Consider the following 26,729-nt stretch of genomic DNA (forward strand, 5'->3'; position numbering starts at 1 on the left):
TGTAGGGAGGGGGTTGGGATGGGAATGGGGGGATAAGGACAATTATGTGAGACCAAAATCAATAAATAAATTAATTAATTTAAAAATATTGAAGGCTGAATATTGGCTTCCCTTCTGTGACTGGGGTGGGCAGAGAAGCCTCCAGCCTTGGCTTCTCTGCTGAGGACTGAATGGAGAAGCCTAGCTTCCAGGTTTGGCTTCTCAACTGCAGCCAGAGCAAAGGCCTGGGTCCGGGGTGCTAGAGAAAAACTAGTGTCAACAGCCAGGGTAGGAAGAACTATTGCTGGAATATGACATATTTTGAACAATGGAGAAAGTGGAGAAATGGGATAATATTTTTCTGAAGTGAGAATGGGAGATTAGCAGGTAGTCGAGAAAGAACAGAAGACACGTGTCAGGAAAATTAAGAAACCATATGACACAGGTTATGTAGCTGACAGATACCTGCTTGAATCCTCATGTAGCACATCATTGAGAATTAAAGGATCAACACTCAGCCACACTGAAGCTGCTGTGGGGGATATTTAATTTCAGCTGTTAATTTAAGAGGCAAAAGTCTCCGAGAGAACGTTTGGGCCTCCTCAACCCCCTCCTGCCCAAAAGTCTCAGAGAGGGAAACCTGCTTGAGGAAGGTAGTTGCCTTTGCCTGGTTTGAATGAAACATGGTACACAAGAGGGCTTCAGCAGGTGTCTATTAGCTAGAATCCCCTGCAATCCTATGACAGTATCAATCAGGTGTGTGGGGGAGCTTCCCAGACACTGTTGGTCCCAGGAGGAAGGGTTATCCATTCCATAGTGGCTGCTGGGACCAGTGCTGGAGATGGTGGCATTCCAGCTCACCCAGAACACCTCTTGATCCCACAGCTGGACAGGGAAGAGGTGGTATCTGGTAGGCTGGGCCCAGGACCTGGAGAAGAGTGGGAAAGCAGGGAGGGGTGACTCAGGTGAACCTGGAGGGGAGGGAGAGGAGTCAGTCCAGGTAGCCACATAAACTGTCCTTGGGAACTGTCTCCTGGGTCCTGAGGGAGGACAGAAAGGGAAGTAGAGCCCAGGCCTTGGGGGAGACCCCGCAGGGCTCTGCCTTCTGAGACTCTGACACTTGTACAGGACGCCCACGACTGACTCTCTAAACCTCTCCAGAGCCAGCTTCTCAGGTGAGGAGGGATCTCCATGCAAATTTGTTCCTGAGCTCTCAGGATTCTAAGTTCTTTTGTTCCAAGCTGTGAGACTTAGCAACGGGATAGCAACCGATGGACACTCAGTTCCAGGCAGGACTGGACCAGGACTGGTGGGGCAGCCTACGTCCTGTCCTCCTCCCAAGAAGGTGCTTTGAGGCTGGTCCCAGGGCCTGGAGCTGTGGGAGCCCCTCCTGTCAGTGAGCCGCTGGCCTTCAGGTGAGTGTATGTATCTACACACCAGACTTCTCCCCCAACAGTCACACCCCTGGGAGGGCCACCAGACCTCTCCCCCAACAGTCACACCCCTGGGAGGGCCTCCAGACCTCTCCCCAACAGTCACACCCCTGGGAGGGCCACCAGACCTCTCCCCCAACAGTCACACCCCTGGGAGGGCCACCAGACCTCTCCCCCAACAGTCACACCCCTGGGAGGGCCACCAGACCTCTCCCCCAACAGTCACACCCCTGGGAGGGCCACCAGACCTCTCCCCCAACAGTCACACACCTGGGAGGGCCACCAGACTTCTCCCCAACAGTCACACCCCTGGGAGGGCCACCAGACCTCTCCCCCAACAGTCACACCCCTGGGAGGGCCACCAGACCTCTCCCCCAACAGTCACACACCTGGGAGGGCCACCAGACTTCTCCCCAACAGTCACACCCCTGGGATTGCCACCAGACCTCTCCTCCACCAGTCACACCCCTGGGAGGGCCACCAGACCTCTCCCCCAACAGTCACACCCCTGGGAGGGCCACCAGACCTCTCCCCCAACAGTCACACACCTGGGAGGGCCACCAGACTTCTCCCCAACAGTCACACCCCTGGGAGGGCCACCAGACCTCTCCCCCAACAGTCACACACCTGGGAGGGCCACCAGACTTCTCCCCAACAGTCACACCCCTGGGAGGGCCACCAGACCTCTCCCCCACCAGTCACACCCCTGGGAGGGCCACCAGACCTCTCCCCCAACAGTCACACCCCTGGGAGGGCCTCCAGACCTCTCCCCAACAGTCACACCCCTGGGAGGGCCACCAGACCTCTCCCCCAACAGTCACACCCCTGGGAGGGCCACCAGACCTCTCCCCCAACAGTCACACCCCTGGGAGGGCCACCAGACCTCTCCCCCAACAGTCACACCCCTGGGAGGGCCACCAGATCTCTCCCCAACAGTCACACCCCTGGGAGGGCCACCAGACCTCTCCCCCAACAGTCACACCCCTGAGAGGGCCACCAGACCTCTCCCCCAACAGTCACACCCCTGGGAGGGCCACCAGACCTCTCCCCCAACAGTCACACCCCTGGGAGGGCCACCAGACCTCTCCCCCAACAGTCACACCCCTGGGAGGGCCACCAGACCTCTCCCCCAACAGTCACATACCTGGGAGGGCCCTACCCTCTTCAAGTCCAGTCTCTCAGAGGCCTGAATCAGGGAGAAAGATGCCGCCCACTGGTGAAGGTCTCTGCTTTTCCTTCTGGGCTCCTGGATACTACCCTAAAAGGATTTTCAAAAGGTTTGGTTCACCCAAATCTGAACACACATCCTTGGGAATGAACACCGGCCACCCTAAGTGCTCCCTAAGACCTATCACATAGGCTAACTCTGCAGCGGACTGGCCATCTAGAGGCCATTGCAAGTGCCTGTTACTAAACCAGGAGGCTATTGTACAGGGGGTGTCATGGAAGCACACGTCAGCCCCAGATTCCTTCCTGATTAGCCACCCTGCTCTTACTCCTGGCTTAATCTGTCTCCTCTCAGTGTCTTCACCACAAAGAAAAAACAACTGACAGCATGAAATCTCAAAGTGTCCTGGCAGGAGTCTGGCTAGAAAATCACCTCCCAGTTATGCATCCTCTGCCCTCTGTCACTTATCATCTCCCTTGTACCCCAGTCTCTCTTATGTTCTCCTATTGTCCAAGGGCTTTACTCTCCCAGCATTTGTGCCATCTGTCCTCACAGCAGAACAGGATCCTTCCAAGCCCTCCAATGGCCCCTTCTTGCTCAGGCCTCAGGCAGGAGTAGTCTGTCTTTGTAAGTTTCCATACCAGACCCTGTGTTTCTTGACAGAATTACCCCTATTTTCCAGAGTATAAGACGACATTTGAAAGGAAAAAAGTCAACAGGAAATCGGGGCCAAAAGACCAAAATTGCACAAAAATTTCCTGCAGATCTTGACAGCAAAGAGAGTCTTTTCGTTGAAGTGGGGGGTAGTCTGATACAGCGAATATAGGCCTAAGTCTATGTTTTAACTGTAAAATTAGTGGGGTTTCTTATACGCTGAAAAATACGATAGTTACAGAGAGACAATTGTAGACAATGGTATCCTTTGCTTCCAGTGTGTGTGTGTGTGTGTGTGTGTGTTCATTCTATTCCACCCTAAACCTTGTGAGGAGAGACTGTGTGAAGCTCTCAGCATGCCATTTGCAGCCACCATAGGGCAAATACATGCCAAATGCATCTAGAAGAGAGTAGGGAGGGTAGGCTGACCCTCTAGTTCCCAGGTGAAGCAATTGAGGTTTTTGGTGTGGTGGTTGTTTTCTATCTGCTCTGCTCTTGGTGACAGTCCCAGAACCACTGGGGATGAGTGCAGTGGCCTCATTTGTACTCATCCATTCATGCATGTAGCTGGAAACCTAAAACTCTGCTAGTTCATAGGCATGGGGAACTTCTGGAGGAATTACAGACAAAGGCAGCCTCATCACCCTGCCTGTCACTCTCAGACCCATGGCCTCCCCACACCCTATGGTAAAGAGATGCAGGGCCACCTGCATGGCAGGGACACAGTGCCCAGTGCCACTATCCCTCTCAGGAAAAGTCTCACAGTTTGAGGAGTCTGAGTATTTCCCAAGCCTGAGTGAGGAAGGGAAAGGGACACAATGTGTCTGAGGCTGCCTGTCACTACTTGAGCCAAAATAAGCAGAGACAGAGTTGAAGCACAGGTTAGCGTTTATCCAGACAATGCAGTCAGCAGGCGCCCTCCCTGGCAATGCTGCTCTGACCCCCTGGGGAGAAGATGGCTACCTTTAGCTGCCAGCTACAAGTGTTACAGGGAGAGGGGAGGGGAGGGCCTGCAGTCAGCCTTCAGGAGCGCAGACTCTACAACATGGTAGCTAATCTTCTATCTCCCTAGCAACAGCTCAGCCTCTTCCTGGGAAGGCAGAATGGTTGGTGAGCTTTCCTGAGAAAGACCTCCGGTCGACCTAGCCCCAGCCCAGGGTCAAAGCATGCCCTGTCCCTGGTCTGTTTCCAAAATGCAATCCCTTTCTGAGTAATGGGCCCATGGAGGCAGCTTAAGTTTTTATACAGCCTGGTTCGTCCTCCAGGGTCCCAGGGCCTCTTATTCCTATTCTGTTAGGTGAGTAATGATTAAACAACTGTGGCCCTGTTCTTCTTACATGCCCTTCCCCCCTGTCAGAAGCTCATTTCAAAGACCCCAGGGAGATGCCTCAGGCCAGCTTGAATGACAGGTATCAGCCCCCTGGGTCCCCTAGAGGAGCCACCCCAGAAGAGAGCCCAGGTTCAGGTTAATCTGAGGGCAGCTCTGCCAGAGGCTGTGCACCAGGGGTGGCGAGTGAGAGGTAAGCTGGGGGTCCGGGCCTCCCGTTTCTCCCTCCCAGCGAGTCCACTCCACCCACGCTCACACCGGAAGCACCGCGTCCCCTACACAGCCACCCACCAGTTCCGGTCCCCACCCCTTGCAGTTGGTGTGCGGGCCCCAGCGCCCCCCTCGTGGGCCCCCCGGAGACCCCGCTCGCGGTCTTGGGATCTCGCGAGGTTTCGCTCCTAAGGACCCAGAGCGCAGCTCCAGGAAGCTTGCCAGGCGGCCACCGCTTCTGTCCCTGCAGCCGCTGTGCTGTGCAGGAGACCAGGTGGTGAGGAGCGCGGCCTGTGGGAAGGTAAGTCCACACTCTGGTTCTTGCTTTCTCCGGGGTGAACTTGAGCTGGTCACTGGTATTCCGCAGCCCCTCCCCCGCCGGCACTTTCCCTCTGAAAATGAGGTCCCCGGGGTTGGAGTGAAGGCCTGAGGGCACAGCCTGGCTCTTTGGCCCGAGGCCAGGCCCCAGCGGCGCAAACATGGCGGCGCTCACTGCGGAGACGGACACGCAACAATCCACGGAACTCCGTCCGGCATTGGCGTTGATTGTTTGATCTCAGCTGGCCGACTTTGTCCTTGACAAAGAGTGGCCCCCACTCCCCACCCCTGCCCCGGGATCTGCTCCTCTGGCTCCTCTGGCTCCTCAAGTCTGTGGGCGCTCAGGCCAGCCCAGCTCTCAGGCCTGCTCCAGGGCCTGGGGGGCAGAAGGGGCAGAAACGTGGCCGCTGGACGGCGGTCAGTGTCCGCTTGGGAAAGGACAGAGCATACGGCCTGTGGCCTACATTGTCCTCTGCTTCCGCCGCCGAGAAAGCGGAGGCCAGGTTGGAGACAGGAGGTGATGCCCCCTGCTTCCCTGTTTCTGGATCCATTTTTGTTCATCAGTTCCTGTTGTTTATTATAACCCACACCTGAGTGAGATCACGTGATATCTGTCTTTCTCTGACTGACGGAGGGCCTTCGCTCAGCATGAAGCTCCTCAGCCCCATCCATGCGGTTGAAATGGTAAGAGGCCCTTCCTTTTCCTGGCAGCGTAGTTCTCCAGTGTACAGATGCACCACAGGTTTTCAATCCGCTCATCTGCTGATGGGCAGTCTGGCCGTTTCCAAATCCTTGCTATGGAGAACTGTGCTGCTGTGAACATAGGGGTGCATGTATGAAGGTGAGCAGGCATCCCGCTTTTGGCGGGACAGTCCCGATTTGTAACAATTTGTCTGCGTCCCGCGCTGTTTTACAAGAGTCCCAGAAAGATTCTTTCCAACAATCGGGATTTAAAAACAAACAAACAAACAAAAAACGGCACGGGACGCAGGACAAATTGTTAAAAATCAGGACTGTCCTGTCAAAAGCAGATGTCTGGTCACCTTAGCAAATATCCTTTCTGATTGGTGTTTCTAGTTTCTGGGGTATAAAAGTGGATTACTGGATCAGATGGGAGTTTCATTTTTATTTTTTTGACTAAAAGTACTGATTTCCACAGTGGTTGCACCAGTCTGCTTTCTCACCACCAATGCACAAGGGTTCCTTTTTCTCCCCACCCAAACCATTTGTTGATTTGCTGATGATAGCCATTCTGACAGGTGTGAGATGGTACCACATTGTCCTTTTGATTCACATCTCTCAGATAATTAGTGATTTTGAGCGTGCTTTCAGATGTCTGTTGGGCTTCCGTCTTCTTTTGACAAGACTCTATTTAGGTTCATTGCCCATTTTTATGGGTCATCTTTTATTAAGTTGTATAAATTCCCAGTAGATGTTGAACATTAAACATTTATCAGTGATAACATTTGCAAATATGATCTCCCATTCATTGGGTTTCAATGTTCTTTTGTTGATGGTTCCTTTTGCTGTGCGAAAGCTTTTTATTTTGATGTCGTGTTTATTTTCTCTCTAGCTTCCATTGCCCTAGGAGTAGTATAAATGAAGAGGTACTTTCGGCGTATGTCTGAGATTTTGTTCCGTGTGGATTCCTCTAGTATTTTATGGTTTCCTGTCTTATGTTTAAGTCCTGTATCTACTTTGAATTCATTTTTTGTACAGTGTAATTTGTGGTCTAGTTTCATTTTTTTGCATGTATCTGTCCAATATACCCAACACCTTTTATTGAATAGACAGTTTCGGTTTTACTGTATGTTCATGCCTCCTTTGTCAAATATTAATTGAGCATAGTGGTTTGGGTCACAATCTGGATTCTCTATTCTATTCCGTTGGTCTATATGTCTGTTTTTGTCCCAGTAACAGGCTGTTTAGAGAACAATGGCTTTGTAATATAGCTTGAAATCTGGTAGTGAGTTTCCACCAACTGTATATTTCTTTCTCAGGATTGCTGCAGCTATTCCTGATCTTTATTTATTTATTAATTCCAGAGGAATTTTATTCCAAGACCTCTCTAGGTCTCTGAAATATGCGATTGGTATTTTAATGGGGAGTGCCTTGATTCTCTCAATTGTTTTTGGTAGTATGGGCATTTTAATGATTTTTTTTCCTACCAATATATGAACATGGTATGTTCTTCCATCTGTTTATGTCTTCCTTTATCTCTTTTTTTCAGTGTCCTGTAGTTTTCTGCGTATAATTCTTTAACCTACTTAGTTCAGTTTATTCCTAGGTATCTTAATTTTAGTTTGTGATGGAAATGGGATTGCTTTTTTTAGTCTTTCTTTCTGTAAGTACACTATTGGTGTATAGAACTGCCTTGAATGTATTGGCATTAATTTTGTAATCTGCTACATTGCCTAATTCATTTATTAAGCCTATTAGCTTTTTGATGCAGTTGTCTTTTGGGTTTTTTATGTACAATATCATGTTATCTGCAAATAGGGACAGCTTTACTTCTTCTTTTCCAACTTCAATGCCTTTTATTTCTTTTTCTTGTCTAATTGCAATGGCTAAAACTTCTAATACTATGTCAAACAGGAGTGGTGAGAGTGGACATCCCTGTCTTGTTCCTGTTCTTAGGGGAAATGGTTTTATTTTTTGCCCATTGAGTATGCTGTTAGCTGGGGTTTATCATGTATTAGAGGTCCCATGCACGAAATTTGTGCAAGGGGGATAGGAGTGTTCTTCAGCCCAGCCTGCACCTTCTCCAATCTTGGACCCCTCGAGGGATGCCCGACTGTGGGATCGAGCCTAAATGGGCAGTCGGACATCCCTCTCACAGTCCAGGACTACTGGCTTCCAACCACTTATCTACCTACCTTCCTGATTTTCCCTAAGCACTTCTGCCTATAAGCTTGAACACACCCTCACCACTCCTGTGCCAAGTTGACTGATGTGTAAATGGTCACCTGCCAGCCGTTTTACCCCAAGTCCCCTCCTCTGCCAGCCTGGTCACCCGTGACTGCCTTTCCTTGCAGGCTGATAGCCCCCAACAGTGTTCTCTTGCAGGCCTGCACCCTCCCAAATGCCCTCTCCTGCTGACATCTTGTGGTGGCCATCTTTGGAATGGTGGTTAATCTGCATATTACTCTTTTATTAGGTTGGATAGAGGCCTAGTGCACAGATATGGGCCAGCTTGTTTTCCCTGAAGGATGTCCTCTATTAGGGTAATGATTTTTTGGGGGTGTCATGCAGAAACCTTGGCTACCTTCATTGTCAGGAAAAACCAAGCCTTCCTCCTGCTCTCTCTGTGGCTGTAGCCGTCTTGGGTCAGTTTATTTGTATATTCACTCCTGATTGCCTGCTGGATGTGGTTGATGGGCTTGTCTTGTGGGTATAGAGGAGTGTAGGTTAATTTGCATTTTACTCTCTTAGTATATAGGATAGCTTTTGTTATGTTTAGGTATGTTCCTTTTATTCCTACCTTTTTGAGAGATTTTATCAAGAAAGTGTGTTTAATTTTGTCAAATGCTTTTTCTGCATTGATATAACTGTGTGATTTTTATATCTCAATTTGTTGATGTGATGTGTCATGTTTATTGATTTGTGGATATTTTTCTATCTTTGCATGCTGGTATAAATCCTACTTGTCCTTGGTATATGCTCTTTCTGATATACCGCTGGATCTGATTTGCAAGAATTTGTTGAGAATTTTGGCATCCTTGTTCCTTCCTCTTAAAACTTTTGGAATAATCTGAGGGGGATAGGTTTTAGTTCTTCCTTGAATATTTGGTATGTCTCCCCTGTTAAGCCATCTGGCCACATACTTTTGTTTGACGGAAGCTTTTTGATGACTACTTCAATTTCTTCCATAGTTATTGGTCTACTGAGATGTTTACATTCTTCCTGATTGAGTTTTGGAAAGTTGTATTTTTCTAGGAATATGTCCATTTCCTGCAGGTTGTCCAGTTTGTTGACTAGATTTGTTCATAGTATTTTAAAAAATCCTTGTATTTTGGTGGTGTTTGCTGTTATTTTTCCCCTTTCATTCCTGATTTTGTTTATTTGGATCCTCTCTCTTTGCTTCTTGGTGAACCTCACTAGGGGTTCATTAATCTTGTTTATCCTTTCAAGAACAAACTCTTGTTCTCTGTATTGCATATCTCCTCTCTGATCTTTTTTATTTCCTTCCTTCTGCTTACACTGGGCTTTTTTGCTGCTCTCTTTCTAACTCTTTGAGTTGTAGGTGTAGCTGATTTATTACAATTGTTTCTTGTTTTTTGCAGTAGGCTTGAGAGGTATGAACTTCCCTCTCAAGACTGCTTTCGCTGTGTTCCATAGATTTGGATTTTGTGTTTTGACTTGTTTGTTCTCATGCTGTTTTATTTTTTTGTTTGTTTTTTAATTTCTTCTCTGATATCTCTGATAACACAGTCATTGTTTTATTACATGCTGTTTAGTCTCCATATGTTTGTTTTTTTGGGGTTGTTTTATATTGTAGTTGATTTCTAGTTTTATGCCACTGAGATCAAAGAAGATTCGTGATATGCATTCCCTCTTCTTTAATTTGAATAGTCTTTGCCTGTGACCCAGTATCTGGTCTATCTTTGAAAATGACCCATGTGCACTTGATAAGAATGTATATTCTGTGGCTTTGGGGTGAAATGTTCTGAAAATGTCAATTAATTCCATCTGATCTAGTGAGTCATTTAGGATTGATGTTTATTTTATGATTTTCTGTTTAAAGAATATGTTCAATGGTGATAGTGGAGTATTATAATCTCCTCCTATTATTGTATTGCTGTCAATCTCTTCCTTGATATCCCCCAGGAGTCTTTTTATATATCTGGGTGCTTCTTTATCGATTATGTATATGTTTACTAGAGTTATTTCTCCTTGTTGGATTGCTCCCTTTAGTATTATGAAGTGGCCTTCCTCATCTCTTTTTATGTCCTTCACTTTGATATCATATTTGTCAGATATAAATATTGCTACCTCAGCATTTTTTTTGTTTGTTTTGTTTTGTTTTCCCATTTTCATTCACCTGATAAAATTTTTCTATTTTTTTCACTTTCAGTCTGTGTGCATCTTTTTTTCTGAGGTGGGTTTCTTATAGACAGCAGGTATATGAGTTATGTGTTCCTATCCAATCTTTTACCCTTTGTCTTTTGATTGGCATTTAATTCATTTACATATTCATTTACATTTAAAGTTATTATGGATAGGTACTTGTTTGTCATCATTTTAATTCTTTATTCCTGTATTCCTTCTTCACTTCTGATATCTCTTCTTTTATTTCTTTTCTTTTGCTTTTCTTTCTTTCTTTCTTTCTTTCTTTCTTTCTCTCTTTCTTTCTTTCATCTTTCTGTCTTTCTGTCTTTCTTTCTTTTTTTTTCAACAGGGACTTTATCATTTCTTGCCTGACTGGTGTGGTGGTAATCAACTCTTTTAATCCTTTTTTCTCTTTGAAGCTCCTGATGTCACTTCCAATTTTGATTGATAGCCTTGCTGGGTACAGTATTCTTGGATTCAGACCTTCCTTTGCATGAATTGTGTATTTCATTCCATTACCTTCTGGCCTGATGTTTTCCTGTTGAGGAAGCAGTTGCTAGTATGAAGGGGGTTTTTTTGTAGGTAACTTTCTGTGTCTCTACTGCTTTAAGATTCTTACTTTGTGGTTTATGTTAGCCAATTTAAATATACTGTGCCTTGGGGTTGTTCCTTTGGGGTTCATTTTGCTTTGGACTCTGTGAGCTTCTTGGATTTTTGTGTGTTTCCCCCCCCCTATATCAGGGAAATTTTGTGTCATTTTTTTCCTTCAGACTTGTTTTCTGTTCATTGCTCAATTTCTTCTCCTATTAGAAACTCTATTTTGCAGATGTTGTTTTCTTACATAATGTCCCAAAGGACTTTCCTCCTGCTTTTTAATTTTTTTATGGCTCTCCTCCTGCTTTTTAATTTTTTTTTTTTTGTAGAAGCTTCTCTACATGGGTATTTTTCCTACCTCAAATTATAGCTCATTGATGTGGTCTTCTGCTTCTTTTAGTCTACTCTTGATGCTTTCTATTCTTTATAGCAGCAGTTTCATTTTTCACTTTTTCTTGGTTATTCTTCATTTTCTCTTGGTTCTTACACATATTCAAATTTGTCTTCCATTCTTTTCAACCACCTTTTGGTTATTTCTATGAATTTTTCTCTGACAGGTTGCTCACTTCAATTTTACTTCCTTTTCTGTTGATGCCTGTTTTTTTTTTTTTTTTTTTTTCATATGTGGGCTGTTTCTTTGGCTCCCCAGTATCTCACTTCTCCAAGTGTATGTTTATGTAGTTTCTTGCTCCTCTATTGATTTAATGACACAAAATTCAACACAACCAGGTAGAATGCATACGGCATTGAATAGAAATGTATTCATGATTTAATAACTGCAAATAAAGGTGACCACAAGGGAAATGTGAATTAGTGAATACGTGAGAAAAAAGAAGAGAAAAAAAGCGCGCAAAAATGAAATTTGGAAAAAGAACAAAAAGTAACAGAAAATAAAGAGAATAATAAAGAAGAGGGGAACAAACTACGTATTTGGGGAGAAAACTGGAATAGAACAGTCACTAATACCAACAAAAGCCAGCAACAAGTACCTGGAGCTGAATGCAAACTAGAAACAAAAACTAATATTAAGTTGGGCAAGGGGAAATAAAAAGAAAAAAAGGCAAAAAACAAAAACAAAAACAAAAAAACACCAAAAACACAAACAAAAAGGAATAAGCAAAACAATCTCACAAACAGGAATAAAATGATATAATAAACAAACACAACAAAGAGAGGAAAGTTATTGGATAGTAAAGAAATAGAAGAGAGGTGTGTATGTATTTGCAGCAGGGGATTGGAATATAAGTAGTGTGAAATTTTAAGAGTGAAAAAACTGAAAGGAAAAATCTAAGGCTGGAACAGGGTAAGAGAAAAAGGACAACAAAAGGGGGAAAATGAGGAAGAGAATGTTGGCACAAAGGGAAAGTTCAAAGAGTAAAACGATGCTAAAGGAAAGATGAAAATAGAATCTAGAACACTAATCCCAAATTAAATAAAGAGAAAATAAAATGACTCTTAAAAAAAGGCATAAAAGTAGTAGTAATAATACTGATGGAAAATAAAAATGTAATAATTAAAAAGATAAAATCAAGTGAGGAAAAAAAGAAAATAGTTTCTTACGTAAAATGTTTTTATAAAATTAAAATGTGCAGTCGTGAAGGTCATTCACTTTCTCTGCTTTTCTGTTTGGCACACCTGATTCCTAGTCAGGACAGTATTGAAGTTCCCTAAGTTCCACTGCTCCTAGGTGTTGTCATCCTGTCCTGAGTTTTAAACAGGCAGTACATCTCTATTTCTTGCATTCCTTTCTTTGAGTTTACACAGGAGTCTAATTGTAATCCAACCTCTGGGTGGCAGTGTTTCTGGGTTGACCTCAGGGTCTATATGGTTCTCTTTAGCTGGTGTGTAGAATTTGTTTTCCCTGTGGCACTTAATACTTGTTTATGGGAATGGGTTGCCCAAGGCTGGTTCTCTGCTCTGATCCCCAGGTTCCAGAAAAACAGATTTCCCCTGCAGTGTCTTTGGGTGCCCCCAATTGGGTGAACCTGTGTAACACGTTTAGTAATCAGAAGCAAGAATTTAAAGAAGAAGAAAAAAAAGCCAGATTAAATGTGCAAACTCCAGGGCTGTATGCAAGTCTGTGCAGTCTTTTTTCCCCCCTTGGGTCTAAGCAGTTGTCTCACTTTCAAAATATTTAGGCTGTCCTTTTGTGTCCAGATGTAAATGGGTTGCTTTTTAGAGTTCCTTCTGGTAGCAGCTGTGAGGGCCCACTTCCACATTCAGGGATCATGCCAGCCCCAAGGGCCACGGATTTTTCTAGGTGGAGACTTCCCCAGGTTCTCCAGCTCCCATGGTTCACGAGTTTCTCTCTCCTACCGGGACCCTGAGCCTCAGCTTATCCCAGGCGAAATCTAACCTTCTGTGAGGGAGTGTAGAGTTCCTCTGAATTCAAATGCTTGCGCCATTTGGGGATCCATATTCTCAGGTTCACAGCTGTTAGGTGGGTGCCATAGTTATAGATTCTCTGGGCTTTTCACTCTTTCCCATAATATCCACTTTTCTCTTCAAGATGACATGGTCTCTTCATCTTAGCCAGTCATTCTGGGTGGGAACCCAGCAGCAGAGGGGTCTGTGTGTTCAGGGAAGCCCTGTCCAGTAGTCCCTCCACAGACTCCTGAAATATAACTGTCCCTCAACTCACCAACAAACACTCCTGTGGGACTACACACTCCCTTGTTTTCTCACTCACACACTATCTTTTAGTCTGCAGTCCTGACAGCAGCCATCTTCTGTATCTCCTTCAGCATCTTGTTTTATGAGTAGTGGTCTTTTACCTCCTTAGTTAAGTTTATTCCTAGGTATCTTAATTTTATGATGCAATGGTAAATGGGCTTGTGTTTTTAAATCTCTGTTCTATAAACATGTGTATAAAAATGTCATAGATTTTATGGTGTTAATTTTGTATGCTGCTACATTTATTGTCTAATAATTATTGGTGTACTCTTCAGGGTTTTCTATGTACAGTATCATGTCCTCTGCAAAAAATGAACATTTTACCTACTTTTTTTTTTTTCAATTTGGGTGCCATGCCATTTATTTCCTTTCCTAGTCTGATTAGTGTGGCAATCTCTTCTAGTACTGTGTGGAACAGGAGTGGTGAAAGTAGCGTCTTTGTTTTGTTCCTGTTCTCAAGGGAAATGACTTTAGTTATTACTCATTGAGCATGAGGTTGGCCATAGGTTTGTCATATAGGATCCTTCTACTCCCACTTTGCTGAGCATGATTATCAGGAAAGAGTGTTGGGCTTGGCAAATGCCTTTTCTGCATGGATGATATCATTATGTGATTTTTTTTCCATTATGTGATTTTTGTCTCTCAGTTTGTTTATGTGATGTATCACATTTTTTCACTTGTGGTTATTGTACACGCCTTGCATCCGTAGAATAAATGCTACTTGCTCATGGTTTATGATCTTCCTGATGTAATGTTGGATCCAGATTGCTAGAATTTTGCTGTGGATTTTAGCATGTATGTTCATCTGAATTATAGGTTTGTAATTATTTTTCTTTGTGGTGTCTTTATGTGGTTTTGGTATTAAATAATGCTATAGTTATAGAAATATCTCAGAAGTATGTCTCTCTCTTGCATTTTTTGGAATAGTTGAGAAGTATTTATTTTAATTCTTTTTTGGTGTTTCATAAAGTTCCACTGTGAAGCCATCTGGTCCAGGGCTTTTGTTTGCTGGAAGCTTTTTTATTATTATTTGAATTTCCTCAGTAGTTATGGGTCTTTTCATGTTTTTTTTTTTCCTCCCTGATTGAGTTTTGGAAGCTTGGATTTTCTAGGAATGTGTTCATTTGTCCAGGTTGTCCATTTTGGTGGATGTATGTCTGCTCAAATGCTTGGCAAAGATAGCTGAATGTGGGAAAGCCCATCCATGGGGATTTATCCCCAGGTCCTTAGAAGGTTCACAGATGCAGGGCCTGTTCTGGAACACAGGAAGGGCTTTTTTCAGCTCGTTGGTTCCTCTCTGAATCCAGGAAAATATCTGGGAAGTTGTTTTTCCTTCTGCAGGTTGTAGCAAGTCATGTTCTCCAAAAGAGCTCAGATGAATTGGGGAGATCTCCTGATTTCTGTCTTCAGTGGGTGTCCTACCATCAGGCTCATGAGAGGTTGGCTGACGTCCCAGGGATGCATAAGGAGGGCTCCCAGCCTTTTGAGCACATTCTAAGTACCACTCTCACACTCAGAAACAAAACAGAAAACAAAAGGTTGGAAGGACAGATGCCTTGGGATCCCAGTAGGAATCATGTGCTCAAAGGTTGCTGTGCCCTGTACATAAGTGAGAGCCATGATGAGGGCAGATGGAAGGGGACCAGGATTTGGTAACAACATCCCCAGATTCATGTATGGGTGCTGGGAGTCGGCAGGTCCTCTCCTATACTGGGCAGGAAGAACAGCCCTTGATGCAGCTGTGCTCCTGCCTCCAGTGCCCCAGCTCATGCCCCGAGAAAGCAGGATCTGCATGGGAAGAGGAGAGATTCTTGCTCTTGACGAAGACAAGTTCAGCTCAGACTTTCTTCTTGGTCATTCTAAGTGGTCGCTCCTGCCTCCTTGTAACTTCTGGATGCTGGGATCTCATAGAAGCTGCCTGAGCTTGGGCTCCTATAACTTTCCAGGTTCTTTCTAGTGCATGTACTGTCAGTGTTAAAGAGAAATGCAGCCCCCACGTGGCACCACTCCTACTAAAAGCCCAGGAACAAGTCTAGACTAACTTCCTGAACTCATTACAATTTGAACCTCTTCAAGAAATCTAATCAACCATTCTGTAATTTCTGGTGAACACCACTGTGGTATGTCACATGGTCTCTCTCCCTGGAATAATAGAGTTGTTTAGGCATCACATTGCAGGATGTAAAAAAGACCCTGCAGAAAAGTGGTCTCTCTCTCTCTCTCTCTCTCTCTCTCTCTCTCTCTCTCTCTCTCTCTCTCTCGTCTCAATTTCAAAAGATCCAATTTGTTATAATGCACCATGGGATATCCTATAATATGGCATATCTTTACCAAATATGCCAAATACTAGTACACTTTCAAATATTTGAATGGCAAGGTGTATCTCTGCACTCTGCTTAATCCTGAGAGAGGACACTCTTCCCTCACAATCTGAACGAGAGTTTTAGGCCTAGAAGGAACTTTTTGAAGCCAAATAGCATGTGTTGTTCCCTGGGGTTGAACAAACATTAATTATCCAAACATTCTTTGGCAGTTATGTTTAGGGCCAGAACCCTGGAACTGGCCTGGACCTAACCTGTGGAAGATCAGGGTGTGAAATAGGAGGCCTGAGCTAAAGAGAATGCCCTCTGGGAGCAGCTCCTTGATAAGGATACTTAGGGCTTTTGGTCCAGGTTTATCTTTCTCTGTGCCTCCTAGATTCAAAAGAGCCCACGATTCTAACCTCTCAATGCCTTTTATAACTGGGTAAGTCATTTCCCAGGTTCCACTAAACACCTCTCCTCTGGCCTCTGCATAGCCCATATTTTTACATTTAATTTTCTCAAGCCAGTTTTCTGAGCTCATCTGGTTCTTCTGGAGGAAATGGCCTTTACCTCCACAGAGGGAGGGTGATTGAACCTCCTGCCTGTACTCCCATAAGCGTGGGTTTAAGGGATCCACCCATTTCCTTCTTAACCACCAGCCTTTTCAGTTCTCTAGTTTACCCAGTCAGAGCCTGTGAGTTTCCCAAGGGTGCACTTTGTTTTGGCTCATTTTCTTGGTCCCATTGCAAACTTGCACCACTCCCTTCTCCTGATCAATCCCTAGATGTGATTTTGGCCCTTCCTCCTTTGGGGAAGGCTTGATCCTCAAAATCTGGAACAACAACTTTCCCTCTGTTACTCTTTGAATAGGCATGAGTTTGCAGCTGAGGTAAAATCACGTGTCAGGGACTGTTTGGTACTCAATGCTTTTGCATTGTATTCCTTTTTGCTCTTGAGAGGATACCTTGTCTGCCTAATGGTGTATTACCAGGAATACTAGGGAATTTTTATGTGGTACCAACAACCCATCAAGTCTACTTCCAGGTTGGTTTCATTTTCTTTTCCTATCATGAAAGGACCAAGGATTCAGTTGGAGGTGTGCAGAGTGCAAAACCCAATCAGGTAAACTGCCTGGAGAACCAGTACTAAGGTTCAACTTTCAGTTGGAAGTTGCCATTTCAGCTAGGATGTCAACAGGAAGGTGTGGCCAGATGTGGTATAATGGTTTCTGAGGAGTTTGAGGGACCAGAGGCAAGAGCATGAGAGACACTGCCCAGGTTGGAGCAGAGGGCTCTTGCATCATACCCAGTCTGGTGAATCATAAGCCTAAGGTGGTTCCCCAGGTCCCACACATAATTGTGGTTTATTTACTCATTAATGAACTGACTTTGCCTTTGCCAGTAGATGCAGGTTAGCCTTAATCCAAAAGGTTTTTATTTCTGTTTTGATGTGTTCCATTCATATAGGTTTTCAGGGCAAGTTTCCATAGTGTCTGAAAGTAGAGTATTCCTAAGAAACCTACTGCAGACCAAAGTGGCAAATATCCCTTTTGGATTTTTTTGGAGGCCAGGCTATGTGTCTAACAACAGGTCTTAAGGGAGTTCTTTAATAAAAGCCAAGTGATGTTTAGAAAGAGAGGAAGGGAGAAAGAGAGGGAGAAACATTGATTGGATAATCATCCATCAACTGTCTCCTGCTTAGTCTGTACTAGAGTTTCGAATGGAACCTGCAAATGAGCTTTGGGTGCAAGGGGGAATGCCCAACCAACTGAGCAACACTGACCAGGGCTTGCAGTCTCTTTTGGGAGGAGGCTTAGTTGTGGCATGTGAGCCCTTTGTTATCATGGATAAAGTGGTAATTCTAATATTCATAGAAGGGACACACAATAAATGTACACCTCAAATTAATGGTTATTTTTCTCATCTGTAGCTCCCCCATGCTATGAAAACTTTTGTTCTGCTTTTACTCTTTTAGAATATATCAGAAGACACAAGGTATGCATTGTGTGGGTGTTCCTTAATCTTTCCCATCCATTTAATTTATTGTAGCTTAGCAGGAGATGTGATGGACCAGGGGCTGCTGCCTACTCCAGGGGCTTTTAGTCCTGCAGCAATAATAAGAAAGGTTTCCCTGAAAAGGGTGGGGCCATCTCTCTGGTTTCCCAGTACTCATTGCACAGCAGAATTACAGGTAGGCAGTGAGTACATGTGGGAGGGGTGCAGTGGTCATCTCACCACTCCTTGGTGCCTGATGAGGTATATATCCTGCACCAGCCTAGGAGAGGCAGGGCTGAGTGGCCTTGTGGCCCTAAGCAGAAAATGGGGTTGGGGTACCTTGGGACGCTCCAGTTGCCAGAGCAGTGCCTTTGACCCTCAGCTGGTTCCTCTGAAGGGAGAGGGATTGGGGTTGCTCATGATTAGCCTGACATGATGCCTTGCTCCTGACCATTTCCCAAAATCTCTTTCAGAGCCACTTCATCAGGATGAGCAGTGAGGCTCCACTCAGACTCCTAGACCTGGCATGCCTCGGCCATTGCTGCAGTGGAGTTGCTGCCTATGGAGCTCTTCCCACCTCTGTTCACAGCAGCCTTAGCTGGGAGGCACAGCAATGTCCTGAAGGTTCTGGTGCAGGCTTGGCCCTTCCCCTGCCTCCCTCTGGGGGCCTTGTTGAACCATCAGCAGCCTTACCAAGATATCTTGCAGGCTGTGCTTGATGGCCTAGATGCCCTGTTTGCCCAGGAGACTTGACCCAGGTGAGGGGGATTCAGTGGCCTGGTTGAGCCCCAGGGGTCTGAGCAGTTACAGCTGGGATATAGGAGTGCACAGGGCCACAGGGAGAACTCAGGGAGCCCTTGGAGCCACTGCTGGGGTCATTCTGGGAACAGGATTCAGATATATAGGGCTGTTGAAGATGAGAGGGTGACAGGAAGGACATGAAACCCCCTTCCTGGTGGCACTGAAAGGTACCAGAAATTGGGACCACAAAGAATCTCAGTAGTGCAAGGAGCATCTGATTTCTGGGGTAAGGAGTAAAAGTCCCATCGGGTGTCTGGCCCAGCTGTCAAGATTCCCAGACTTATGGCCATGGTCTTATTCCCTGATAGCTTAATGGACCCCTGTCTACCTCCTATTTTCTCCACAGAAGGTGGAAAATGCAAATGCTGAATTTACAGAAGAGAGCTCATCAGGAGTTCTGGATCGTGTGGGCAGGAACCAGAGATGATGTGTGCTCACTGCTGGATCCTGAGGGCCCACAGCCCATGAGGAAGATGGGGAAACTGGACAGCTTAAGGACGGGGCCAAAGCCACCCTTGGCACCCATGGAGGTGTTAGTAGACCTTTGCCTCAAGAGAGGTTTCCTTAATGAATCCCTCAGTTACCTTATTAAGAAAGTCATTGAGGGGAGAGGTTTGCTGCACATTTGCTGTAAGAAGCTGAAGGTTTATGCTGTGTCAAAGGAAAACATTAACATCCTGGGTATGGTGCAGCTTAACTCTGTCCAGGATTTGAAGTTAAATTGTACCTGGAAGCTGTCCACTCTGAGGAAGTTCACTCCTTTCCTGGGCCAGATGGGCAATCTGCGTCGGTTCCTCCTCTCCCATGTCTTTACGTCTTCTCACACCACCTTGGAGCAGGAGGAGCATTGTGTTAGCCTGTTCACCTCTCAGTTCCTCAGGCTTTCCTGCCTCGAGGAGCTCCATTTGGATGATGTTGCCATCCTCAAAGGCCGCTTGGACCAGATGCTCAGGTGAGGGATGGCGAGGTTTCTCTGCAGACCAGAGCAAGCCCCTTCTCATTTCATTCCACAGTGACAGGACCTCCTAGGTGCCATTCATCAGCAGTGCTGCAGAGCTTGAGTCACTAGAGGCTCCACACAGTCAGTGTTTTGTTCATTGCTCTGTCCCCTTGCATGTTGTCAAGTAATTTCCCCCACCACCTCAGACAAAGGTAGGATGAATGAAATAAGAAAGATGCTACTAAAGAGACTCCTTACTAGGAATGGAGGTAATGGGGGCTTTGGGTGAGGTGATGGGAGCTTGGGAATCCTAAGTGGTGTGTAAGGGAAGATTGTGCAATGGAATCATGAGGATAGTAGTGAGGAGAGGAAAGCCCATCAGAAGTGAGGTTTCAGGGATTTAGGTCCATACTTATTGATTTGGTGATGGCAGCCTTTCAATCCAAACCTGCTTCTAATTACCTGTTTGCCAAGGCTTGCCAAAGGCTCCTGCTAAGGAATGCCTCATGAATATAGCATTCTGGAGGGAAGAATCATGAAATGGGATAGGTAGTTTGTAGAATATGCAGTGATCTAAGTTCCTGCAGGATGGCGGCTCCAGCTGGATGATACCCAACCGTGTCCAGATTAGCCCTTTCTCCAACTAAGCCAGTATCCTCATGGGCTAAGAGATGAGGGTTACAGGAGTCCAGGCTGTTGGTTCCTGTCTCCAATACTAAATTTCAGTGGTTGCCTACTGCTTGAGCTCCTTTCTGAGCCTCTCACCATTACCTCCCATCATTCATGCTCACAACACCTGTGTGTCTGAGGTTGGGTGTATGGTGACAGATGAACAAATGAAGGGTGTGATGTTTCATGGAGCCGAATCCCTCGCAGAGCAGGTAGGAGATGGAGAACGGATTCCACTCAAATTTGCCCTGACTGAATCACACTTTTCACTGTGCAAGGTCCTGGGCTTGATCATCATCTGGAAGACCTGATACTAAGGTAACATGGGCCTCTTTACCTTAAAGCCTGTCTCATGCTCGCTTCCCTCTGTCTAACCATTCCAACCCCACTCACCTAACTGCTCTGTGTCTCTCCAGTTGCATGATGGAGACTATCCATCACTAGCTGCATGCTCTTAGAAAGTGACTTGAGACATCTCTCCCAGCATCTGAATGTGAGCCAGCTGAAAGTCCTGAATTTAAGGAGGCTCAACCTGACCCACGTCAGTTCTGGGCCCCTCCAATTGCTGTTAGAGAGAGCCTCCCCCACCTTGCAGGAGTTGGACTTGGATGAGTGTGGGATCATGGACTCCCAGTTCATGGACCTCCTGCCTGCCCTGAGCCACTGCTCTCAGCTCATGACCCTAAGTTTCTGTGAAAACACCATCTCCATGACTGTCCTGGAGGACCTGCTTCGCCACACCATCGGGCTGAGCAAGCTGAATTGTGTGCTGTATGCTGCCACCCTGGAGAGTTACGAGGAAAGGAGCAACATCATTGACCTGGGCCGACTTGCCCAGGTGCATGTGGGGCTGAAGCATATGCTGCAGGAGTTGGGCCTCCCAAGTGTGTTCTGGTTCTGTACTTACCCCCGTCCTCATGGTGTCTATAGATCCTTCTATAACCAAAACCCCATTCTGTGACCCTGTTACATGCCTGTCTAGCTGGGTGCACATCTCATAGGCTTTACTATGGGCCCTTGGACACTGAAGCCCAGACATAAGTGAATCTTAAAGGAACCCAGCAGCCATTTTCACACAACTACTCAGTGGTGGGGGGAGATGTGGACTGGGGGCAGATGTTTTCTTTGGGGAGATGGGTCCTAAGGAGTTAGAGATGTGCATCTGAATCTCTAGGGAGGTGGGATTCAGGATTGGCAGGTAGAAGCAAGATTACCTTTGTTTGAATGGTTGGAAATAAATGTCAGTAATAAAGGAAACCGAATGTGAACCATTTGGAGTCCCCTATGATATGTTAACCAATTCTGCCATCTGCAGTTGCTGGTCCAATAAGAGGGCATGAGCATCTATGATGCACAGACACCAGTGTGGTGAGGTTGGTTCCAGCAGCTCCGTCACCACTTATCCTTTCTGGTTTGGTGGTTCTTCTGGGGCACCAGTACCTCTTCCCTTAGCTCTGTGACTGTTCAGTGGATCAGCCCACAGAAGGTGCATCCACATGGACTGGAACAAGTGGCCTCCCATTAGCACCACTGAACTACAACTTCCTAGTGGCCATAGATTAAAACACTCCTCCCCACTGGGAGCCTCCATCACTGGCATGTGGTCACTCCATGGTAGGCTTCCCTGTGCACAAGTCAGGTCTCCAGTACTGAAAGGGACATCATCCTGCCAGCTAGTCAGAGGCCTGAACTTCCAAATCCAAACCTGTCACCCCCCTGAATCCAGACCCTGCTTGAATTCCAATACCTGTGGCCAGTAAACACAGTTTTCTGTGTTTGCTTAGAAACACAGTTTTCTGTGTTTATTTTCAACAAAATGCTAAGCTGGCATAAACCTTTGCTTAATATCTGTGTCCCTTACTAATATGAACCCCTCTGTGGAGGCTAGGTCATAATGTGAGAAGGCTCTCTCCACATGATCTTCATTACTATCAGTCAAGGTTGTGGTAAACCAACTCTGAGCAGTGACAGGCCTTGAGTTTTGTGTTTGAGGAGTGGCATACCCCAAGCCAGTTCTGGGAGAGCACTTAAGTGGACACAGGTGAAGGTCACTCGGGGGAGTTGGGGGTTTGGAGGGCCACCCGGAGGGGCAATTCAACCAAGTGAACGGAAGAAGTCATACTGTGTGGTTGGATTCCCATAGTCAAAGGACAGTCAGCTGCCCAGCAAGAAACAGGCGCTCTGCCCACATGCCACTGCATTCTGGCCCTGGACTGTCTGATTTGGCTCACTGAGCGCTCAGCCATAGGAGCACCTGGGGAGAAGGCCACACACCCAGGCTCAGGGGCAGGCCTCCACGTGTTCCTCTCATCTTCCTTAATGTGCTATTTCTGTCCCTCACTCAGTGCCAGCCACTCATGTGCTTGCTGCTCTCTGCTGGGTATCAGTAGCTTTGCAGCTTGCCACACACAGCACCTGGCCCTTCTTTCTTTTTATTGCCATTACTTTATTTTCTTCTTCCTTCCACTCTTCTAGTTTGGGCCCATCATCTTGGGAGCATATATTACCATTTCTTAAGTACAGTTCTTAATAATTTCAGAGAGAAAGGGAGAGGGAGAGATGGATAGAAACCACAATAATGAGACATAATCATTAGTTGGCTGTCTCCTGTATGCCCCCTGGGATCAAGGCCTCAACTTGGGGGCCTGCCCCAACTGAGAATTGAACTATATCCTCTTGGATCATAGGTCTAGTAAGCCACACTGGCAAGGCACTATATGCTACCTCTGTAGAGGAGAGAAAATGCTGAGATATCTGTAACAGAGGGTGAGTCTCCCAAACCCCATGAAAGAGGATCAGAGAACAAGATTTTCTCTTAATCAAACACTCTCTCTGCTTGCACCTTGTCATCCTATCCCCGCTTGACAGGGAACAGTGTCCATAATTGGGATGAAATCTCTGGAATTTGAGGAAAAGTATAAAAATGTGTAGGTTTGGGGGGAGGAAGGGCATGGGCTAAACATCTCATGATCTGGGTGTAGGTTCCTCACCACACGTAGAGACCATGCCCCATTACATTGTGGTGAGATTCACCTGTGGGGCTACCTTATGTAAAGCACTTGTCAACATGTCCTGTTCTGGACTTGTCCACTGTTATTACCATTAATAGTGATTACTAGCCACTTATAGTGTTTATTAGCCATGTTAAAGAAAAAAAGTGAAAGTTAGTGTCCCTGGCCAGCAGGGCTAAGCATTGTCCTGAATGACAAAGGTCACCTGTTTGATTCCCGGTCAGGGCACATGACCAGGTGGTAGGTCCAGTCCCCAGGCAACCATTAATATTTCTGGCTCACATGACTGCATGCTTCTCTGTCCGTTTCTCTCCATCTCTCTCTAAAGAATGAATTTAAAAACACACCAAAAAACAAGACGAAACAAATGAAATCTCATTGCTGCATGTTGTCTCTCAACGGGTCTTTTGCACTTGACACTTCATTTGTTCTGGAGACCACAACTGGTTAATCCAGCAAAATTATTTATTTTGATGAACTTTTCCATCAAAATGCACAAAAAGGCATAGTATCAGGGCAAGGAGGCTTAGCAAGTGCATGTTTATATAGAGACATCATCTGTGAAGATGGGCACACAAGGGCCCTGGGTAGGTGGTGACTGCTGGTGCACAGGGATCCTGTACATGAAGGCCGTATGGATGGGGGTCTCCAGGCCATCGGAAAGCAAGCAGGAAGAGTAAGGCACAATAGTCGGTTGCTTACTATCGAATGTATCCCAGATTCCACCAATCTGCACTGTGGTCAGGCAGGTTGGATTTAGGACAGCTGGGGGACACAGATGACAGAGGGAAAACTGTGAATAAAAAAGATAAATCCTAGTCCACTTGGCTCAGGGCTTAAAAAAACTGAGGCTCCAGCTTATAAATTTTTCAACGAACTTCACATACAGCATTCTAATAAAAGTACTTTTAAGAAATCACACATTTTGTGTTAATTTTTGAAATTCACATTGGAAGTGTTGTTGATAACTATACACTCAACAGGCAAAGACGTGAGTTTTAAAAAACCTTTCCAATGAGATGTTTGTTTACATACACTGATAAATATAACGAGGCTTCAGGTAACTTGATGTTTAGGAGAGCACACCCTTTGTAGTACATTAAATGTCAAACAGTTGAAGGGAAGTGCATGAGTAGTTCTACAGTAAAATACATATCACTACCAAGGGGCACTTTTGTTCATGTCATTCAGAGGTTTGGTTAGGAAAGATAACTGGTTCGGTTTAAGTGACAATCTCTGTTTCAATCTTATTATTCCCATTTCAGAAAGGTGCTGATGCCATTCAATAAGCAAAACGATGCTTACATTAAGACTTATTCAAACATTTATATCATTTTGTATGTAATTTTTCTCCCTACTTTATTCTTTTAAAGGTTGAGGACATTCAAAATGCCATAGGAAGGAGGCAAACAATTGCTTTGCAGCCTTGTTGGAGATTCCTCAATCCTTTTTTTCCATTTAGGTTTTCAAAAGAAAATGTGATTTGTTTGCCCTGCCTAACTGAAAAAGAAGGCAGTATGCCATAAAGAAGTAGCACACTGCTTTATTGTGTATGCAGTTCTTTCAAAATCTGGTATGCAGTAAGGTCAAAGACATATTGGGAAATTTAGGGCCAAGAATTCAATTCACCTTCCAAACACATTGCTTCTACGTGTTTTGAGTAAAATCAGACAAGAAATCCATTTAGTTGAAAACTTTCTTCTGAATATTTCAACAATACAAATGTTCAATTTAAATATTTAAGTATATTGTAATTAACATAAATGCTTATGAAATAACTTTGAATAATTCAAACTTCGCACCCTATGCAGAAACATCATAGGATGTGAAGGCACCTGCAATTCTTTCTTCCCCAATCCCACCATTAGCCTTTGGTCATTCTTAAACAACAGAAGACAATTTAAAAAATATTAAATGTCATCCATACCTCAGCATCATTTTTAATTTCAGTGTCTGCTTCCTCTGTCACAGGAGCTTCCCTCCTGACTCTCCCAGAGGAGCCAGATAAGTTGAGCTGCTGTACTGCATGAGTAGATGGTGAATTTTATGCTCTCTGCCAACACCAGGACTCCTTATAAAGGTTATCCATATTCTGCTGCATTAATTGTCATGCCCCACATCATAAACATCTCATCTGTGGCTATATTTATCATCTCAGTGACTGCTTCCACCATAAGTCAGAAGAGACCTTTGTGCAGGAAGTATTCCGCCTGAGCCTCCTGACAAAGCAGTGATAAAATAACAATACTTGAACCTCTTATTGAATAATTTTGCATCAGTATGGCATGACCCCATAAAGTCTTAAATATTTGGGAAACCTATAAGTTTATCTGCCTGTGCTGAAGAGATAATAGTAATGCTGAGGTAGGCAGTGGAGCTTAAATTATTTAAAAGACAGCTGATGAATAATGTTTTAACTTAAATAATTGATTGTGAATAAATGTGAATGCACATTTTTTTCTGAAAACAGGCTGAAATTCTTACTATTGTATTGTTCCCATGCTTCACTCTGTCAACTGCTCCCTCTGATTAAAACAAAACAAAACAAAACCCTGACTGGTATGCATAAGTGGGAAGAGTACCAGCCTTGGCCCTGCAGGATTTGTTTGCAGGACCGTACGACGGCATGCCCCTGGGTTGCAGGGTCCCTTCCTGGACCAGGTTGAGGGTTGTACATGAGGAAAAATTCAAGGCATTTCTCTCCCCTTGATGTAGCTCTATCTCATCCCCACTCTCTCCATTCCACTCCCCAAGGGAAATTGGACAAAATATCAGGCGAGGAACAACAAAAAAATATATAGAATTTTGTTTATTTAATAAGGAAGATAAATGAGTGAGATCCCTCATCCCTGAAAGCATGTACTATTCCAAATGAGCTATAAGAAAAGAACACAAGATCTCCAACATAATACAATATCCATACTGCATATAGTACTCCCTTTGGCAACTGGAAGTAAACTTAGAGTAACACAAGGTGGGCAATTAAATCCAATCCTATCTCTCACACACAACATATCCAGACACTTACCATAGTTCTCACATAAATGGCCTTAAGAGCTAAAGCCAATTTGACTCAGTGGATAGAGCATTGGCTTGCTAAGAGTCCCTGGTTCAATTCCAGTCAAGAGAAGGTACCTTGGTTGAGGGCACATCCCAAGTGAGGGGTGTTCAGGAGGCAGCTGATCAATGTTTCTAACTTTCTATCCCTTCCTCTTCCTCTTTGTAAAAAAAATCAATAATGTATAAAAAATAAAAACCATCCTTCAGAGCCTCTAGTTTGACATTCAGAATAATCTCTATCAGGGCTGCTGCCACAGCCATCACAATTTCAGAAAGTACTACAATAAAAAACATGAATTAACTGTGTCCATGTTAACAGCTGTAGCAAATTATTGGATAAAAGAGGGAAACAATTTTATTTTTTTAACTTTTTATTTTTCAATTTTTAATTGATTAAAGTATCACATGTATACATATCTTCCTATTATCCCCCCCATCCCACTTACATGAATGCCCTCACCACCACCCTCAGTGTCTTCCATCCATTGGTTATCTTTATATACATGCATACAAGTCCTTAGATTGATTTCTTACCTCACACCCCCT

At 44.9% G+C, this 26,729-nt stretch overlaps 1 protein-coding gene across 1 annotated transcript; it reads left to right on the top strand.

Moving 5' to 3' along the window:
- Nucleotides 1–17,463: 17,463 nt before the first annotated feature.
- On the top strand, nucleotides 17,464–21,073 carry LOC311615859 (melanoma antigen preferentially expressed in tumors-like; the record flags this gene model as incomplete). Its single annotated transcript, XM_084871292.1, has 4 exons — nucleotides 17,464–17,562; nucleotides 18,222–18,436; nucleotides 18,850–19,455; nucleotides 20,557–21,073. 4 exons carry the CDS (start codon nucleotides 17,464–17,466, stop codon nucleotides 21,071–21,073), a joined length of 1,437 nt encoding a protein of 478 aa, XP_084727418.1.
- Between the last annotated feature and the right edge of the window lie 5,656 nt (nucleotides 21,074–26,729).

The sequence above is a fragment of the Pipistrellus hanaki genome, assembly GCF_964339955.1.
Source record: "Pipistrellus hanaki genome assembly, chromosome: Y".
NCBI classification, from domain to species: domain Eukaryota; kingdom Metazoa; phylum Chordata; class Mammalia; order Chiroptera; family Vespertilionidae; genus Pipistrellus; species Pipistrellus hanaki.